Below are 20,457 nucleotides of genomic sequence, written 5' to 3' on the forward strand. Positions count from 1 at the left end.
TGATTAGCCCAGGCCTCAGGGGAACTAATTAATCAGGATAAAAAGGGGGCAGCCTTCCAAAATCTCTGGGCTCAGGTGGGGATCAATCCAACACAGGAAACTTTCATCTCGCATCAGTTCACGGCCTCTGCTTTGCCTGGCTGCCATGGAACTCCTGGTGTGCTCCCTGCAGGCACTTAAAAGTTTTAACAGAAGCTCAGAAAATTAATTAAGGTGAATAATTATAAAGTGTGCGCTTCTTCCCCTCTCTGTTTGGTGAGGAAAAAATAGAATTCGGAATAATTTTGGAGCGGTAACCAAAGTAATTAGGTGTTCAACGAGCACTCACTACTGGGCTGTGCTTATTAAAATTACTGTTTTAGGCAGAGCATTTTGCCAGAGAGTCGTTAAGAGCACAATGCTCCCCTTCCCTGGGAGTCTAATTAGGCTTGGACGCCTCCAGCCCAGCCCAGCCCTGCAGGTGATGCTCCCTGGGCTCCTCCCAGCTCCAGGCCAGGGGGACTCAGCCAGGGACAGGGACGGAGCCCCTGGCAGTGGGCAATGAGAGGAGATTCCATTCTGGGAGGGTGGCAGGCCCTGGCACAGGTGCCCAGAGCAGCTGGGGCTGCCCCTGGATCCCTGGCAGTGCCAAGGCCAGGCTGGGCAGGGCTGGGAGCCTCTGGGACAGGCAAAGGTGTCCCTGCCATGGCAGGGGTGGCACTGGGTGGATTTTAAGGTCCCTTCTAACCCAAACCATTCAGTGATTCTGTGATACCCTGAAGGTGGGGATGCCTTAGAGGGGACACACCTCGTGAGGAACCAGAGCTCCCTGAGCATCCATCACCCCCACCCCTGCCCTGAGCAGCCTCCTGGGCTGCCTTGGACACGACGGAGCCTCCAGAGCTGCAGTCCCAGCAGGGATGGCCACGCTGGGGGGCACAGACACCCAGCTCTGCTGGGACACCCTTCCTCGCAGGGTGTGGATGCAGGCGGGCTCAGAGCTGCTGCCTGCGAGTGCCTCAGTCTGTTTCTCCTGGCTGCCCAGGAAAAGCACACGCCAGACAGCAGAGCCCCTTCCCCCAAGCTGCCAGCCTGCAACTCACGGATTCACTTAAGTTGTTAAAAAGGATTGTGGCAGGCTAAGATAAAACAGAAGAGTTTAAGATGACAAACAGACTCCTAAATGGGACTAGAGTCTTAATGAAAACAGTAATGAATGAATGAGGCAAGCAAATATTCCCCATTAATATTAGACAGATAGATTAGATCCCTGGGCGCTGCATTTAAAACCGACATGAAATTACTTCAATTACTCTGCATTGATAAATAACAAGGCCGTATTTACTGTTAAAACACATTTCCTCCACCCTCCCCCATGCTTGTTTTGGCTTCTGCTTCTCAGGAGGGAGAGGAGATCACTGGGAGGATGGAAAATGCAGCGGGCTGGGAGCTCCCTCCTGCCCACGGGAGAGCTGGGCTGCTCAGCACCCGGCCAGGGTGTCCCAGGGCACTGCCCCAGGAGCAGCCCCATCAGCTCCCTCAGCACCAGCAGCGCTGCTATTTCAGCCCTGGCAAGGCAATCACTGACAGCCACTTCAAACCTGATGCTCGCAGCATCCTTCCCTCTCAGAAATTCACTCTGCTTCCCTTGCTGGTGGGTACAGCTGCTCAGCATCCTCCTTTCCACGCTGGGAAAGTGAGATTAACCTGATCAGAGGCCTCTTCTGATGAAGAGATCATAGCTGGATAATTCCTGGGTGTTTGCTGGCATTTACATGCTGATGATGAAAGGCACTCTGGTAAAGGTAATGTCAACACGAGTCCCTTGTCCTTGCATCTCAGCCTCCAGCCCAGCCATCTGTTCTCGGGTTCAGAAAAGCCTTGGAGAACAGGTTGCTGCTAGAAAAGCTGCAAAAGCTCCTTCCCAGCTCTGCTGCCTGAGCCTCTGAAGCTCCATGCCTGGCTGGAGTGTCCTCGATGGCTGTGGGATAAGCAGAGCACTAAAGCACACCCGGGCTGTGCTGGAAAACCACTGATGTCCTGCTGCTAGAGGATCTTAAATATCTGCAAAAACCCCTCACTCAGCCTCATCACATGCCAGTAAACAAGAAAGACAGAAAATATCTCATTTCAGGGGTACAGGAGCAGCGAAGCATCCAGAGATCCTGAGCCCAGAACCCGGGTCCCTGCTGCAGATCCAACATCCCGAATTTCCTGAGGGAGAGGAGGGGAATAACTCCCTGCTGGGATGCAATCCCCTGGGAAAAGGCCACCCAGCAGCTCCAGGGGGCTGCTGCTGGAGGATTCACTGAGGGTGGGAATGGGGGCAGCAGGGCTGAGGGGCTCTGTGTACAGGCAGGGATAAATTCACTTCCCAGAAGGCAACAAAACCCAGGCCTGGTGCTTTCCCAGCAGAAACCAGGGGTAAAACAACCAAGTGGAGAGGGAGGAATGCTCAGAGCTCTTCCCACAGCTCAAGGGATGGATGACCTTTCCAATACTATACCTGTATAAATCTTACTTAATGAAATAATAAAAAAATAAATACGAGGAAGGTTCAACCATTCCCTGCAGCAGATTTACACTGAGAACAAGGCCTGTTCAGGCAGCCGTGGGTTTACACAGCAGCTCTTTAACATTCCTTTCCTAATGACTGGGGTGACTCCTGAGCAGCCCCAGCCACAGGATGAGTGATCCGAGCCAAGGGCAGCGTGCCAAGCCAAGGCAAAGGAAACAGCTCCAGCCTGGGCTCTGCTAAACACACAATTAGGGGTTTCGCTGGGTCACGAGTCACACCACGGCGGTTTTCCCCACAAACCATCCCCATCCCTCGGGACATGACTTCATTTGTGGTCCCACCACAAGTGGGCTCTTTAAACAGCCCCTGGCCCTCCCTCCCCTGGAGCAAACACGGCTGCCTGCGGCTTGGACGCGCCCCTGGGAAAGTGGGAGCACCAACCAAGGGCCTCCCGTTGTGGGAAGCGAAAGCTGGGATGGGTTTTGCAGCCAGGGAAGGTCGGGCAAAGGGGTTTAGCTTTGATCTCCACCTGCTTTTCCTTGGGCTGCTGTTTTGCTGCATGGGAGATGTGGAATCAAAGAGCAGCTCTGGGGCTGTGGCGCTGCTCTGACGGGAGGCAGGGCTGATACAAGCTCAGAGCCTCCACACAAACTCCAGAATTGCTGCTTTAATGCTCCCAGAGCTGCCACAACGAGGCACTTGTCCCTGGCAGCCACCTCAGCTCCTGCTGTAAGCAGTTGCTTTGACATCAGCTTCTCAGCGTCCGGATCCAGCACTCAGAACGGTGGCATTTTGGGCAAATAATGCCATGAAACTATTTCTGCTCCATCGGAGCCTGAGGATCTTCTGCATGTATTTCCATAAATACCACTGGCGTCAGTACAGCAGCAGACCCAACAGACTGCGAGGGGGATCCTGCAGACTGTGCTGAGCCTACCTACAGAGCAGCTCCAGGAAAAGCTCTGGGCTTGCAAGGCTTTGGAGAGGACAAAATTAACCAGCTCCTGTGGGGACTGGGAGCCCTCAGCTCCTGGGGAGGCTGGGAGCAGGGGGGAATCATTGCCCCAGGAGCTGGAAGAGGATGGCATTGAGCAGGCTTGCAGGGATCAGCTCATCAATGACAACTCGGGAATGCCAAAAACCAGGAGAAGAGCTGGTGCATCCATGACCTGCTCTGCCTTCTGCCTCTGGCAGGGAGCAGGGCACAGGGACACACGAGGGTGGCAATTTCTGCCACGTGAACGACATGAAACCACCACTTCTGGCCCAGACTTGGTCCCTGGCACGATGTCTGTCAGCTGCAAACCTCCCAGCGGGGCGAATGCCCTGGCAGGGGCCGTGCCCTGCCTCAGCTGCCTTCCTGCTGGGAGCCAGCGCTGCAGCAGCTGCTCCGAGGGCATTTCCCTGCAGGGTGGCTGGCAAGGGACGGGGTTAATGGTCCCACTCCACGTGTGACCTCTCTTCCCCCGCTCCAGAGCTCCTAATTACCCAGCTGAAGGAAAAGGGCTCTGCCTGGGGCTCTGCCAGCTCCCGGTGCTGATGGCATCGATCTCTGCACCCCGGAGCGATCCCAGGGAAGGCAGCTCCTCCCACCCCACCCAGATAATCAGGGCCAAACCCTGATAAAAACCCGAGCAGCAGCAGGTCCCCTGCTCTGAAAGGGAGAGCAGCTTGTGGGGGATGAATAAAGAACGCTGCTAATGAAAGGTGCCTGCCATGGCTCGGTCCCTGCTGCCCCGGCAGCCTGACGATTGGCAGATGAACCTCGGTGGTTCGTGTGCCCCCCCTCTTTATTTTCTGCTCATAAAACTGGCAGGAGCAGGGGTGGGACAGAGCTGCTGGCGGCAGCTGTGTTCAGGGTGAAAAATGAGCAGCACATGCAGGAGGCAGCTGGAGCGCAGCGAGGGACCCCGGGGTCCCTGGGGTTATTTCCCTCTCTCCAGAGGGGCCCTGAGCTTAACCCTTGCTTTCCTGTGTTGGAGCAAAGCAGCCAAAGCCACAGGCCCGGGTCACCCTGGCTGTCCCCAGTGCAGGGTGTGTGTCCTGGACCCTGAACAGCAGTGACAGGGGAGCTGCAGAAGCAGCAGTGACAGAGGAGCTGCAGGAGCAGCAGTGACAGAGGAGCTGCAGGACCAGCAGTGACAGGAGCTGCAGCCCTGCAGGAGCAGCAGTGACAGGGGAGCTGCAGAAGCAGCAGTGACAGGAGCTGCAGCCCTGCAGGAGCAGCAGTGACAGAGGAGCTGCAGGAGCAGCAGTGACAGGAGCTGCAGCCCTGCAGGAGCAGCAGTGACAGAGGAGCTGCAGCCCTGCAGGAACTGCAGTGACAGGAGCTGCAGCCCTGCAGGAACTGCAGTGACAGGGGAGCTGCAGGAGCAGCAGTGACAGAGGAGCTGCAGCCCTGCAGGAACTGCAGTGACAGGAGCTGCAGCCCTGCAGGAGCAGCAGTGACAGGAGCTGCAGCCCTGCAGGAACAGCAGTGACAGAGGAGCTGCAGCCCTGCAGGAACTGCAGTGACAGGAGCTGCAGCCCTGCAGGAGCAGCAGTGACAGGAGCTGCAGCCCTGCAGGAGCAGCAGTGACAGGAGCTGCAGGAACAGCAGTGACAGGAGCTGCAGCCCTGCAGGAACAGGCCCGTGTGCTCACACAGCACAGCAGGGCACAGCAGCAAGGGAACATGACCCGAGCTCACGGGCGAGGCAGGGCAAGCATGGGCAGCAATGCCTGTGCCCATCCCATCCCCACAGCCTGCTGGGATGAAGCTCCCTGCCTGGCACTTTTGGAGGGCACACAGGCAAGGTGTGCCCCAAATCTCTGGCAGCACTCTGTGTCCAGCCCAGTGTCCCAAAGCCACCCATCCCCTGCCACCTTGGAGCTGCCTTTGCCTTGTGCTGGCATGGAGCAGGAACATTCTGCTGTCCCTACAGAGCCCCCTCGGTGCCTGGCCACCTGCCACCCCTGGCACTCAGGGGGACGTGGAGGCCACGTTTTGTTTGCCCTCCTTGCTGAGGAGCTGGCCCAGGCCGTGTCCTGCCACCCACCGTGGCCGTGGGCAGCAGGGTGGGCACAGCCCCGCATCTGCCCGCTCCCAGCAGCCTCCCAGGCCCTGCTGTGCCTCAATGCCGCCTTTGTTCCCGGCTCTGGCACGTCCCGGGGTGTCAGTGACACTGAAAAGCTTTGACTGGCCCTTTCTGTTTGTTTTCTTGGCACATACAGGCATGGCTTCAATGGCCCGGCCTCGCTGTGCCCGCACCTCGCGTGTGCCTGGCAGGACTACTGAGCTGCAGCTCTGCCCAGGGAAGGGGCTGGGCACCAAACGATGCCATCCAGCCCCTCTGGCTCCTTCAGTGCCCATTTCCCTTTGGTTTTCCAGCACAGCGTCCCACATGCCAGAGTGGGTGACCAGTGCTGGGCACTGCCCAGGCTCCCCAGGGAATGGGCACGGCCCTAAGGCTGCCAGAGCTCCAGGAGTGTTTGGAAAATGCATAGGGTGGGATTTTGGGGTTGTCTGTGCAGGATTTGGACTGGATTGTCCTTGTGGGTCCCTTCCATACTCCAGGATTCCATGAGTCCTGGCTGGCAGAGCTGCAGGGTTCATCCCTCAGAGCCCACATCCCACGTGAGCCTCCCCAAGTGAGCTCTGTGGCAATGCTGGGGACATTCAGCACAGACCCTGCTCAAACCTTCTGCACAGCCACAAAGGCCTGCTGCACACAGGGCAGGAGCACGAGCAACCCTCAATTCCCCATTTCTGAACCATTCAGGGCTCTTCAAACACTGCAGAAACCTGGGAGGAACATGGCAGGTTTGTGTAATTTTACAGAGCCTTGAAAACCCAAAGCATTTGAGTGCCCTAAGTGGCTTTAAAGGTCACAGAGTGGTATCTTTGCTGCTTCCACAGCCTGGCGAGGGCTCTGCTTGGTGTTTGCTCCAGGAGCACTCCGCAGTCTCCCCGGCTTTTTAGCAGGGATTGCTCTCCAACTCCATCACGCTGTCCTTGCCAGTCAATTTTCTGCTACTCCATCACTTTCCCATTTGTATATCATTACACACGGCTGTCAAAAATAATTTAGGAACCTGACGGGCAGCGTGAGGAACGAGCTGTCCTAAGCATATCCCAAACTCCTGAGTTGTGGAAGAAAATGAGCTCTAAGCCCTGTTGCCTACAGAAGGAGCCCAGCGTGGCTGGGTGTAGGACATGGGTCTGTCCCCACCCATGGACACATCAGTGGGGACAAGGAAACATCTCAGGAGACAACACAGCCGAGCTTCAGGGCCACAACAAACCCAGGAAGCACTGGGAGCTGTCAGAACACAAGGTTTGATCATTCTGAGGTGATCCTCCCTCTCCCCTGTGCACACCAAGTCAGTTTGGGCTGACTTTTAAAACTTTGTTCACTTGGAGACTGGGAAGTTCATTGGATTCTCCCAGTTTACTACTCTGAGGAGGCAGTTTGCTTTTCCCAAGGAAGACAGAGCTGGGCTGGCCCTGCCCACTGCGACCTTGGGCATCTCAGCCTGTGATAAGGTGCCAGACTTGTCTCAAGGCTAAAGAGGAGCCCTGGAGGGATGGTTTAGACTCCAAGAGCAGATTTACACCAACAGGGGCATCCTGCCTCTCCCTCTGGATTCCCAGGCTGTGGAATTCCACTGCAGGCAGGAAAAGGACCAGAGAATCCTGGAACAGCCTGAGCTGAAGGGACCCACAAGGATCAATTCCAAGCCCTGCCCTGCACAGACACCCAAATCCCACCCTGGGCATCCCTGGAGGCATTTTCCAAATGCTCCTGGAGCTCTGGCAGCCTCGGGGCCATGCCCAGCACTCTCTGGGAAAGAACCTTTCCCTAAAATCCAACCTAAACCTGCCCTGACAGCTCCAGATCAAACCCCTGAGTTTCTCCAAGCACAAAGGGCACCCACGAGGTGGGAGCAGGCAGCTCCTCCCTTGGCCACCAGTAATGTGGGGGTTTATGATGGGTTTACTGGGAATGCTTTTCCCCCTGCACAGGAGGTGTCAGCAAAGCCCTCAAAGCCCACCCTGAGCACCACAGACAGATGCAGCTGGGACACTGCAGCTCCCATTCCTTGGAGGCTTTCCTTGCTCCCAAAGATTCCCTGGTGCTGCAGGATGAGCCAGGTTCTCCCCATCCACGCCGAGCCACGGCACAAAGCTGCTGCTGCTGCTGCAATGCTTTAACTCATTTTCATACATTTATGCTGAGACTAAATTTGTCCCTGCATATTTTCCTCCCAAGCCTAGTAATCAGTAGTGGAAATAATTTGCTGTTGTCTGCTCTGATGTTGCCATCTCTTGCACACATCCAAGTGACAAAGACATCAGGCCCTCAAAGTCCGATTGAAGAATAATTGGAAATCCAAAGTGGCACTAAATGTTATTTTCTAAATAAAATGCATTAAATTACAGAACATGAGGCTGTCAAGCATTAAAAAAGATTAGTTAGAGGCAGAAAAGAAATATTGTTCAACCCTTCAGAGACTTCATTATATGCAGAGGATACTCCTGTGTTCTTTGGGACAGGAAGGGGGACAGGGAATGCAAAGCTATGGAAATATTTCCAGCAGCCTGTGCTGTCCCAGATGGGCCTGAATGCCTCTCTATATATTTATCCAACAACTGGATTTGCATCTCAGTTGTTGGATAAATATATAGAGAGATAGATATATGGATATGTGGATAAACAGAGGCTAGAAAGGCAAGACGCGTGAGGGAAAATCAGATAAATAAAAGAAAAAGCAGAGAGCAGAGCAATCCCTGCCTGCAGGGAGGAGAAGGCCCAGCACAAGAATGGGCTGAGACAGGAGGGATCACGGATCTCTGCAGGGATGGGGATGGCAGCCAGCCCCGGGTGTCCAAAGCACCCAAACCTGCAGAGGAGGGACAAATCTGGGCACAGATCCAGCAGCTGAGCCCAGGGCTGTGTGTCTGCCTTGTCTGGGTGTTAATAAACCCAAATATTGCAGCAGCTGCGCTCAGAAGCTCAGCAAAGCCCAGCCTGGCCGTGGAGCACAGAGACAATCGTATTTCACCCGGTAGGAGCTGCTAAATTCACAGTTAGAGCAATAAAAGCACAGCCAAACAAACATGACCCCAGCGGGACCCAGGGCTGAGGCAGGCACATCCCAGCTACACAAACAGCAGAGCTGAGGTGAATTTATCCCAAATCCCTCCTCTCTCCAGCTTTCCCCAACACTTCCAGCCCCTGGCATTAATACCCAGAGCCCAGCAGGCTGCAGGGGAGGCAGAATTATTTACATGGCTGCTCCCCCTTCCTGCACAAGGATTAAAGGCCAGGTGAGGCTTTTCATGGCAGTTTTTATTTTGGGTTTTGCCCTTTTTTTTTTTTCTTTCCTAAAAGAGAAGATAATTTTCACCTGGAATTATTGAGGTGCAGATGCACCAAGTGCTGCTGAGCTGGGGCTGCTCCCCCTGTGCTGGGGGAGAGGGCAGAGCAGCCCACACACAAGTGGAGATGGATTTATTCCAGCCTCTGCTGCAAGGCTGAGGGCTGAGGAGCCAAATCCCTCTCTCCCAGGGTTTCATTAGCTGGGAATGGCTTTCTTACGAGATTTACACAGCCCAGGCTGGAGCCTGCCCGTCCTGCTCTGCACCCAAAGACAATAACCACGGGGAGCTCAGGAGGGGCCTCCTGTGCCTCGTGTCCCCATCTCCAGGGCTGTGACACTGCTGCCATCGGGGTGACCTCACAAACCCACACAGACCCCACAGAAATCCACACAAAACCCACACAAACCCCACAGAAATCCACACAAAACCCACACAAAACCCACACAAACCCCACAGAAACCCACACAAAACCCACACAAACCCCACAGAAACCCACATGAAACCCACACATAACCCACACAAACCCCACAGAAACCCACACAAAACCCACACAAAACCCACACAAACCCCACAGAAACCCACACAAAACCCACACAAAACCCACACAAACCCCACAGAAACCCACACAAAACTGACACAAAACCCACACAAACCCACAAAAAAGCCTCACAAATCCCACACAGACTCCGCACAGGCCCCACGCAAAACCACACAAAACCACACAAAACCACACAAAACCCCCACACAAAACCCCCACAGAAACTCCCACAGAAACACACATAAACCCACATAAAACCCACAGAAACACACAAAAACCCCACACAGACCCCTACACAGATCCCACACAACCCCACACACAAAACCCCACACAAAACCCACAGAAATCCACACAAACCCCACACAACCCCACGCAAACCCCCACACAGACTCCACATTCTGGTGCTACAGCTTCAGAATCCTGCTCGTGGCTTAAAATACCCATAAAATAACCAAAACCCGGTGTTTGGACACTGCCCTCAGGCACGGGGTGGGGTTTTGGGGTGTCCTGTGCAGGGCCAGGACTCAGTGACCCCTGTGGGTGCCTTCCAGCTTAGGAAATTCTGTAATTCTGTGATCCCCTTATTCCCTTGGAGGGCTCAGGTCCTTTTTGGGTGGCAGAGGATGTTCTGTTGCTGTTCTGGATCGCTGCATCCCCCAAACAAACCCTAAACCCAGCCCCCAAGCCCTGCTGCTGCCTCTCGGGGAGATTTCCCCTACAAATCCAACACTTCCTCCAGCATCCTGCTGGAACGAGGTGCCAGGAGCCCAGGCCACCAGCCTGGACCACGCAAAGGCCTAAAATGGAAAAATCCAGCTTGTTTTTGACTGCCTGGAGCCTGCACTCTCCTCTGCAGGCACGGGAATGCTGTTTCTGGCACAGCTTCTCCAAATAAAAGTGTGGTCAGCTCTTTTTGGATGGATTCTGAGCAAATTGTTTTTGTGGGCAGCGCTGTCTGCTCCAAGGCCCAGCCACACAGGGAGGAGTTGTTGTTAAACCCCGGCCTTCCCCTGCTCTCCTCACAAAGAAAATGAAAATAAAAATACTAGATCCAGCTCTTGGTGAGGTGTTAATAGCACCCAAGGCACTGACAGTTGTGATTCACTTAAATGGATGGGGAAAAGCCCAAAACAAGGGCAGGAGGCAAAGGAAAAGTCTCTGATCCCAGTGCTGAGTGCTGTCCTCACTCCAGAGATTGGGGGGAATCAGCTCCAGGGACTGCCCAGCCAGGCAGGCAGGCAGAAACCCTGAGCAAATCCTGCCCTCAGTCTCCAGGGATTTGGGCCAGTTTGGGTTTGATGTGGCTCTGGAGGCCATGGCGGGGTCGTTAAGGGTGTCACTAACGAAGCAAAAGGCACATCCCTGCCTCTGAGAGCCTGAAAATCAGGGAATCCTGGAATGGTTTGGCTTGGAAAGGACATTAAAGCTCATCTCATTCCACCTCCACCAGCCACCTCAGCAGCTGAGAGCCCCTCAGTGCCTGGGGCTCCTTTTTGTCCCCCTCCCTCCCCAAACCTCCCTGTTCCTCCACTGCTGGGATGGGGCTCCTGGAGGCTCTTTTAATTCAGTTATTTGAAAGCATCTCTGGAGCCCTGCCAACCCAGGGTGGGCTCTGCAGGCCCTGCAGCCCCACGTGCTGCCCTGCCCAGCAGCTCCTGCTCTGCACTCAGCCTGTTTGAAAGGGAACACCGACACAAACCAAACAGCCAGAAGGGCACGGAGCAGATAAATAAATGTGTGCTGCAGCAGAAACGGGAGAGACACGCTCTGAAGTGGAGCCAGGGAGGAGGCAATGAGTCCCTGCTGCTGGTGGCACAATTTCAGCGGGGAGTTTGTGCCTTTAAATACCCCCAAACCCATCCAGACCCGGTGCAGTGTGAGAAACAGCTCCCTGAAAACCTCCCCCCTGCTCCTCGCCGACCTCCATGCTGCCCTGACCTCAGCAATGCACATTTGGAACAATATTTTGCTCCATCTGAAGGCCAGATAAAGCAGAGTTCCTGTGCCAGCTTCCAGCACACCAGTGCCAGCTCCTCTGGGCTGCAGGGACAGCAAACACAGCCTTTTCCTGCCTCCTGAGAGGAGAAAACACCCAGCTCTCCCGTTTCTCCCTAGGACAGGCCCTCCTGGCAGCACAGCGGGCTGTGCAGTGCTCCTGTCTCTCTGCTCCCTTTGCAAGCCCAGCACAAACCTGCTGGACGAGCCCTCAGCACAGCTTTAAGCCCCAAATTCTCTGCCCTGCTTGGTCTGCAGCTGGGGTGAGGGATGCTGCTCTGGGAAGGGGCAGAGCCCTGGGGATGCCCTGTGAAATTTGGGCTCCCAGGCAGGAACAGCAAACCCCGCCCTGAGCTTTGCCTTTTTGCCACCAAACCCAGCAGTCTGGCTCTTCCAGAGCTCAAGGAGGTTTGGAGGAAAGAGAGGAGGCTCCCAGGGTGGGGAGAAGAGCCCAGAGTCTATAAACACTGGCAGCAGCACTCACAGCAGAGCTGCTCTGCACCTGCAGGGCTGCCAGCGAGGAGCAGCCCCTGCTCAGCCAGCCTGGAGAACACCCACAGCCACTTTAGCTGCTCTGCAGGGAGGGAAGGAGCTCCCCCAGCTCCCCAGGAGCCAGCCCTGGTGCCCAGCACATCTCTGTGCCCTGCCAGGAGCATCCTCCCCTCGGGGACAGGCACTGGGGACGTTGCTGCAGCTCCCAAGGGGATTTGGTGCACTGGGATAAACTTTTCATGGACATTTATCCATTCTAAAGGCTCACTCCCAGGAGTGCACGGGAATAGTTGCAGCTGGGAAGGTGATGCACGGATTTATGGGGTCTTTACAAACAAGCTGGCACTGCAAACCACACCCAGTGCCTCCTCTTCCCTCCTCCTCCTCGGGGGAGCAGACCTGGACAGGAGTGGAGTGAGGAACGGCTCTTGGCTGTGGGACTGAGGGTCTGGGGGCTTTTCCAAATTTCCTGTGTGACTCAGGACAGGTCACACAGCATCTCTACGCTTCAATCCTGCTCTAAAAAATGATATTACTGCTCCTTCTCCCAAATCTGGGAGTGGAGAGCAAAACGTTCCCAGCCTGGTGGGGGCTGCTGCAGAGAAACCAGTGGAAAAGGCAGAGGGAAAATAAAGAGGGAAAACAACAATCCCCCTGTGTGAGCAGCACGTTCCAAGCTTGATTACAATAAAAATAATTTCTTTAACACCCACACAGAAAGCTCCAGGCCAGGATTGCTGCTCCCCCTCTCTGTCTGGCCCCCAGCACTCTTGGCAGGGCCCTGGGCAGGGCTGGGGCAGGGGGAGCAGGCAGTGTTTAGTCTGCCAGGCACATTCCTGCTTGCTGCTCAAATAAATACAGGGTTATTGATGGAGCTCCCTCCCCAGCACCAGGCAGAAATGCCACAGTTTTCAAGTGGCTCCTTGGAACAGCTCGGGGATGGGGCTGGAGGGACCTGGGAGATGGAGGGACTCCCAGGCCAGAGGAGTTCTTGTTTAGAAAGGCAGGGTCTGCCCCAGGGCTGGTGCTCAGGATTTCCATTTGGGATGCTGAATGTGCTCTCCAGGAACAACCCTGAGAAATCCCTGTAGCTCCCCCCAGAAAATATCAACACGTTTTGCCGCAGCAAAGTTATAATGGGAAATGTTTCTCCAGAGGAGGAGGAGGAGGGAGAGCAAGAGCAAACCTCACAAAAAGTTGGGTTTTTTCTGCTTTACAACCAGCCTTAACTTTTATATTTAGTCTCAGCTTGCAAGACCATTCCAGCCACTTTCCCTGGGGCACATGCATAGTTTTCAACCTGTCTGGAACCTGCAGGAGCTTGAGTCAAGTTCCACCTCGTCTGGGGGCATTTTTCAGAACCTTTGGGGGAAAAGGAGAAAAATGCAAAGGCTTTTAAGAGTCAGGGTGGATTTGAACTCTCTTAAACCCTTCTGCCCCTTTGAGCCTCAGATGAGTCCAAGCAGGGGCTGGAAGCCTGGAGAGGGCAATGCTGGGGGGGCTCTCAGCTGCTCCCCCAGCCCACACAGCCACCAGCAAAGTGCCACATTGTCCCAGGCCTTGGAGGAGGGACAAGGGAAGCACTGCAGGACAGAGCTCGGACTTGGCAGAGTCAGACCCAGGAATGGTTTGGGTTGGAAAGGATCTTAAACCCCTTGCAGTGCCACCCCTGCCATGGGGTCACCTTCCAGTGCCACCATGTCACCTTCCCTGCCCCAGGGTGCTCCAAACCCTGTCCAGCCCGGCCTGGGACACTGCCAGGGGTGAGACAAGCACTGCCAGGGGTGAGGCAGCTCCTCCCAGGCCTGGATCCAGCAGGAGCAGCTCCTGCACACCACAATAAAGCGATCCTCCTCACCGCAGCCCTTTTTCCATTTCACCCTTCGCTGGATCATTTTATGCATCTATTCCCATTGCTAATTCAAACTAATTAAAGTATAAAATAGAATAATTTGTGCAATTTCAGAGCTGCCCTCAGCATATTGTGAGTTATGTTTCCTTTCTGTTGGTGCCTGATGTGAGCAATTCCCAGCCTCGCCGGCTCAGTACCCCCAAACTCATCTGCTGGGGACACAAACTGTTCCAGGAGCACGGGGATGGGGGAAGAGGGCAACTTTAAAGGGGAAAAGGAATCCAAATTTGCTTTTAAATTTCATAGCTGAGCACTGAGATCTCTCCTTTCAGATCTCTCCTTCAAGGCCTTTTCCCCCCGGGAACACAGCTCTCTCCTTTTATTGCTGGTAAGGAAGACCAGGGTCTGTCTGTCCTTCCAGACAGGAAATCCTGCAGCATTCCAAACCCAGCCTTGAACACCAGCATCACCCACAGAGCTGGATGAGGCTCTGGACAGCCTGGGATGCTGGGAGCTGTCCCTGTCCACTTCCAGTGGATGAGCTTTAAGGTCCTTCCCAACCCAAAAAATTCTGGGAATCCATGAACTCAGCTTCTTTCAGGATGGAGCAGGGATGGTGGCACCAAATCTGGAGGGACATCAGAGCTGCCCCCAGCTCCTGGGGATGTCCCAGGTCCCTTTACAGACCCCACAGCCCTGGGGAGCTGAGGCTCTGTGCCTCCAAATGTGCACGTAAGAGAAATTCTAGAAATACCTCAGGACTGTGGTGGCTGGCCTGGAAATAAAACAATGGGTCTGTGGAAAAGGAGGAATTGGAAAGGGAAGCAAATGCTGAAGCAAACACATGGGAACCCTGTGGCTGTGACTGGCAGGGGAAGAAACAGCCCTAATACAAAGAAAAACCAAAGCAAAGCAAACAAACTGCAGGCAAAGGCAGGCAGCACTTGAAAGGAGCAACCACACGAGCAATGTCTGCGATCCAACTCATCCAGGAAAAACAAACCCGCTGACCCCCCGCTCACACCGCCGCCTTTCCCAGCCCTCCTTCCTGCAAAGTTCATTCTCCAAGCATCCCTCAGCTCACAGGCTTCTGCCCTGAGCTGCCCACATTGATTTTGGCTCTGGACAGACACCCCTGGGGCCGGGGGAGGCACTGGGGCCAGCGTGGCCGGAGCAGGTGAGCCCAGCAGGGCTGACAAATGTGCTGGCAGCAGGAGCCAGCAGGCTGTCCCACCTGCCTGGCTCGGCTTTTTGGGCAGTCCGTGGTAATTAACACATCCTCCCTGGCAGCGAGGTGTTGTTAATGAGCACAGACAAGTTTTTAGCGGAATTTCTTAATTATTCTTAATTGAGCGCGGGGAGGGAAGGGGGGAAAAAAAGAGTTGGGAATTTTGGGAGGGTGGAGGAGGAGCTGTGCACACATCCCAGGAGCACAGCCCTTCCTGCAGGGCTCCTGTGCCCATCCCAGCTCCTCTCTGCCCCAGCCCATGGGCTCAGCATGAGCAGGTGGAGGAGCCCACGAGAGAGGATTTTGGACACCTCTGGTGGGATCCAGCCGAGCCCTTCTCCCCGTGCCAGTGTTCAAAGTTTGCTGAGATTATGTCCAGCTAACTGCCTGTCCAACTAGCAGATAATGTAGTTCAAAATTGAATCAGTTCATTTTTTCCTTCATGATGACTCCAACCCTTTTATCCACATCTCGTGCATTTTTTATTGTGTTTTCTCAGTTGTCTTCAGGACAGCATCACTATTTACAGCCCTGCTACTCCAGGCCTGATGGGCTCCCCTGTTTTTCTCAGCTCTCACTCCAATCCAGCCTCTCCTAAATCATCTGGGCAGCTCCTGTCTGCCTCCCTCGACATGCAGAAAGTTCAGCCCAAAGCAAAGCAGTTTGCACAGGACTGAAACCTCTCGGGGTTACAGGACAGGGGAATGCACAACAAATCATCCCTGGAGAGCTGCAGCTCCTGGCACAGGGGCACTTGCAAAGCAAATATTTCACTGCTCCCAGAGCAGACTAAAAGACAATTTCTTTACCTAAAGCCACGGTGATGGATGTGGAGGGGGAGGGGGGAATTCAGTCGGTGGAAAAGCAACAGGTCTGGGAATAAACGAGGAGGAGCTGTGGCTGCCCCATCCCTGCAGAGCTCAAAGCCAGTTTGGATGGGCTTGGAGCAACCTGGGGTGGAATGAGATGAGATCTAAGGTCCCTCCCAAGTCAAACCATTTTGTGGTTCTCTGATTCCATCAAAGAACAAAAACCTGTGCCCTCCAAAGCCCCAGTGGGCACATGCAGCACTGCCAGGAGCAGCAGGGTCTCTCTCAGAGCTCTGCTGTGCTCCTTGGCATTCTCAGGGTGGTTCTGGGCTCTTCTCTGTGCCTGGGGAATGCTGAGGCTCCCAGCCAGAGCAGGAGGCTGCTCTGCTCGCCTCCCCAGAAAAGCAGAGGGCAATCCTGAATGAGCCATGGTGTGAGCCCAGCTGGGCTGGGGGCAGCTCCTGAGCCCCTGAAGGGTGCAGGAATTGTGGGGGATGTTTCTGCAAGGTGAATTTTGCACTTACAGCACCCTGGGGAGGAAGGCGCTGCTGTTCCCCCAGCACCCCACACAGGGGTTTCACCTGAGGAGCACCAACAGCTGAGGGATCAAGAGCTGGGAAATTAGGAAGGGAAAATTCCTGTTGGCACGGTTGTTTCCAGGCAGCGAGGGCAGAGGGAGAGCCTGCCCAGCACCAGCTCCTCTGCCCTGCAGCTCCCACCTGCCAGGAGCCCCTGAAGCACGGGCTGGGGTGGGAAGGGCCCTCCTGGGATGTTTTCCTCACCACTAACACCAGCATCTTCCTTCCAGCCAGCATTTCCATCCTGCTGATTTACATTCCACGTCTGCAGCCCTTGATTAGGTGGTGAAATCTTTTGGAGCCAGCAATCCCTGCCCTGGGTTTGATTGAGCTCCTCTCACTCCTGCCTTAAAAATAGCCAAATTCCTTCTTCTGTCAGGAGCTGTGAAAATCTTTGGCCCCAGTTTTGCTGATGCTTACATAATGCCCACAGCCCTGCCAGGCTGGGCTGGGCTGCCTGGGGGAGCAGAGGGGGCTCCTGCAGCCTTGGGGCCATCAAAGCACCCTCGTCCCACAGGACTGATGGAGCTGGAGCTTCCACAGTGAGCAAACCCAAGCGCCTCGCTGACACCCAGACAGTGAATGCTCCTGGGCTGAATTACAGAGCCACTTCTCAGCACCAGCAGCCCTTCCCTCTGGGAGGGGGAAAGCAGAGATTTTCTGCACGTGCAGGGGTTGTTGGTGTGGGCTCTGTGACAGACTCTGACAAAACGGGAATTTTTAAATCAGGGGGTGTTGGTGGCCCCACGTTTGCCAGACATTGCCATTAACCCTTCACCTGCTGTTTGAGCAGCCCTGGGTGCACCCCACGTCTCACCAGTGAAGCAGCAACGTGACCAATTCCATGTCAATATTTTATTTTTTGTGTGTTTTTTGTGGTTTTTTCTGCCTGATAGAAGCTGTTAATTGAATTTGTCTGTGAAAAATGAGGCAGCTCACACTGGGCAGTGGCTGAGAAGAGCCAGGCTCCCCTCACTGTGACCCTGCTGGTCCCCCTACCACAGAACCCATGCTGAATTTGGGGACAGGACCCAAAAATTGCGATGTTGGAGAGAGTAACTCTGCCAGCACCCACCAGCCCCAGTGCTATTCCCACCCTGGAACCCCACAAAGGTCCTGCAATGCCACCCATCTCCATCATCTCCATCATCTCCACCATCTCCATCATCTCCACCATCTCCATCTCCATCCAGCTCTCCCTGAGCCTTGCTCAGCCTGTCTGCAGAAATGGACTTTGTTTGCTCCCCCAACACGGAGAAATGAATTCCTGCTTTAAATAGTGTCAGAACCACTTCTCCTTTCCCCTCTGAGTGTTTGAAAGCAGGTGCTGTGTGAAAGGAACCTGAAAGCTCCTAATAACCGCCCTTAAACCGAGTGGTTCAAGAGCTCCCAGTGCCTGGAAGCAAAGTTTCTTTATTCCTCTCTCCCCCGGATTGGGCTGTGCAACTGTTGCTTCTGTGCTTTGTGGGAGTGAAATCAAATGTCAAATATTCTGCTTTGGAAGGAGTTGGCAGCGAGACATGAAAGGCTCAGGGAGAGCTCAAAAAAAGAGGGAGGAAAAAACTGGAGCAAAGCACAGACAGGGCTGGGACAGGAGCCAGGGGATGGGGAAGGGCTGTGCCTGCAGCCACAGCTCCAGAGCTGAGCAGGGAGAGGTTCTTTTCCCTGCAGTTCTGCACAAAGCTGGTCCTGGCTGCTGCCTGCACAGAAGGGAGCTGGGCTCCGTGCCGAGGAGCTCCCTCCATCCTTTGTGGGAAGCATCCCCACTGCTCCATCCCCAGAACTCCATCCCCACAACCCATCCCCAGAACTCCATCCCCAGAACTCCATCCCCACATCCCCATACCCACATCCCCATCCCCAAAACTCCATCCCCACATCTCCATCCTCACAGCTTCATCCCCACATCCCTACAGCCCCAGGGCTGCCCCAGAGCCCATCCCAGGGATGTTCCAGGGCTGTTCCAGGGCTGTCCCCATGCTCAGAGGGGCTCAGAAAGTGCCAGCATGTATTGGGGAGCACCTTCCCCAGGAGAGTTCCACAAACCCCAGCACCTTCCCCAGGTGAGTTCCACAAACCCCAGCACCTTCCCCAGGAGAGTTCCACAAACCCCAGCACCTTCCCCAGGTGAGTTCCACCCCCCCAGCCATTCTCGAGGGCTGTGGTGGACACAGGCACTGGCCTGGCTCTGTCTCAGACATCAAACCCCAGCTCTGGGCAATGCTCCCCCGACGTTAACTGCTAGGAGCAGCTGCTCCCTGTGGCAAATTTCGGTTTGTCCTCCATTTCCAGCCTTCAGAGGCTGTTTTTTGCTGTGTGTTCTCAGTCCTTCTGAGGGCACCTCCCACCATTTGCAGCCTCAGCCCTCTGGACCTCCCTCCTCCTCTTGCTGCTGACCCCTTTTCAATCATCAGCCTCCTTTATAGAGAACCAGGGAAAAATCTCTTCTTGGCTGCACTTTGCTGGCCTATCACATTGCAGGATGGGGGCACTGGGGTCACAGGAGCTGACAGGATCCATATGCATCAGGTGCTGGGATTTTGGGACCCAGAGCACGCATTGCTGCAAGGGCAGCAGGCAAATCCTGTGGCAAACCCTGCAAGGAATGAGAAGCAACAGCCCCCAGCTCCTGGAGTCTCCCCAAGGCAGAGCCGTGGCTGAAAATGGAATTAATGTTCCAGGAATATTCTATTATTTGCTAATTCTCTTCACATCTTTTTGTTTCACAATTAAGCAAATTAGTGCTTTGATGAATATTAAGACGCTCTTGCCTCATGAAAGATGAGTTAGAGGCATTCCCCCTGGACTCTGCTCCTAATGAAAACAGTTCCTCAACTGTTTGAGAGCCACACTGGGCCCTTTCCTCCCTGCTGGGAGCATGGGCAGCACGTGGCTCCTGCACAAAGTGACCAAGCATTAACATTTGAATTAAATAATTCAATTGCAAAGTTTGCACAGATCCTCATTACTGCCATCTAATCCCAGCCCGAGCTGGATGGGATCTGAGATTGTGGCAGCTCATGCAAGTGTCTGTCCCTGAGTGGCTCCAACAAGCACAAAATGCCTTCCTCAGCCTCGGGGATTCACTCACTCCAGGCTTTCGGCAGGGAGAAGACTTTGCCCTCTTCTCAAACATTTCTTCCCTGCTTTCAGATGACTTTATAACCAAGGAACCCCTGCGGCTCAGGACCGAGGCAGGAGCGGCTCAGAGCCCCAAACCAGCTCAGCTCCCATCACCTCCAGCCAGGAACAAGCAGCTTCAGCTCTCCCCCCAGCCCTGATGCCAACCTCTGCTCGGGGGCAGAGCAACCCGAGCTCCTCCTGGTGCTCCAAGCCCTGTCCCCATCCAGCACCTCGGGTGCTCCAGAGCACGCTGCTGAGGGGAGGGAGCTGGCATCCCCGGGCAGGGCAGGGCAGCAGCACTCACCTGGCGCTCGGACATGACGTACAGGAACTTGTGGTCGGTGGAGAAGGCCATGTCCCTCAGCACCGGGCTGCCGTCCTTGAACACCGGCACCACCTCGTACTGGATCCCGCCCTGGGGCGGCCCGTCCGCCCGGATCTGCAGCAGAAAACACGCACAGGTCAGAGCTCACAGCTGCCAAATTCTGCCTTTGTTTCGGGGGATGGAGGGGCGAGGGGTTAGGAGAAGGTAGGAAAAGGAATGAATCCAAAAATCACAGCTCCGAACTGCAGACAGAGCAGAGGCAGCGGTGGGAGCAGGAGCTGGAGCAAAGGTTCTGTCTCCACTGCAGCCAGTGTGATTTCTCAAATCCAGGAGAAATAATGAGAGAGTTTTGTGCTTGCAAGGCGAGCACAGAGTCTGCCAGTGAGCCATGATTGACCATCGAGGGAGAAGGAAAATTGTAAACTTTTAAGATTCTCTCTAAAATAAACCTGAAAGGAAACCACAAAACTCTACAGCCAACAGCAATGCCAAGATACTGCAGAGGTATTTTTTAATTCTCTAGACACCTATAGAATGACACTTGGATAATCTCCATCACCTCTTCCTGCCACGGAACCCTCCTGGAGCATCATCCCTGCTTAAAACCTGGAGATGCTGCTGCCACTTTCCTGTCTGCAGGATCCAGTGATCCTGGCC

General features: G+C 54.7%; 1 protein-coding gene across 4 annotated transcripts in view; it reads right to left on the reverse strand.

Annotated features, from left to right (window-relative positions):
- Nucleotides 1-20,457, reverse strand: part of PLXNA2 (plexin A2) — a 132,629-nt gene that overhangs the window by 67,311 nt on the left and 44,861 nt on the right. For all 4 annotated transcript variants that reach the window (XR_010350655.1, XM_064399207.1, XM_064399208.1 and 1 more), the window contains exon 4: nucleotides 19,780-19,914. Coding sequence is in view for 3 of the 4 variants with exons in the window: in XM_064399207.1 (XP_064255277.1) it covers nucleotides 19,780-19,914 (135 nt within the window). In the remaining variant the exon portion in view is untranslated. The remainder of the gene's footprint in view (nucleotides 1-19,779; nucleotides 19,915-20,457) is intronic.

Source organism: Passer domesticus, chromosome 25 (assembly GCF_036417665.1).
Source record: "Passer domesticus isolate bPasDom1 chromosome 25, bPasDom1.hap1, whole genome shotgun sequence".
Classification (NCBI taxonomy): domain Eukaryota; kingdom Metazoa; phylum Chordata; class Aves; order Passeriformes; family Passeridae; genus Passer; species Passer domesticus.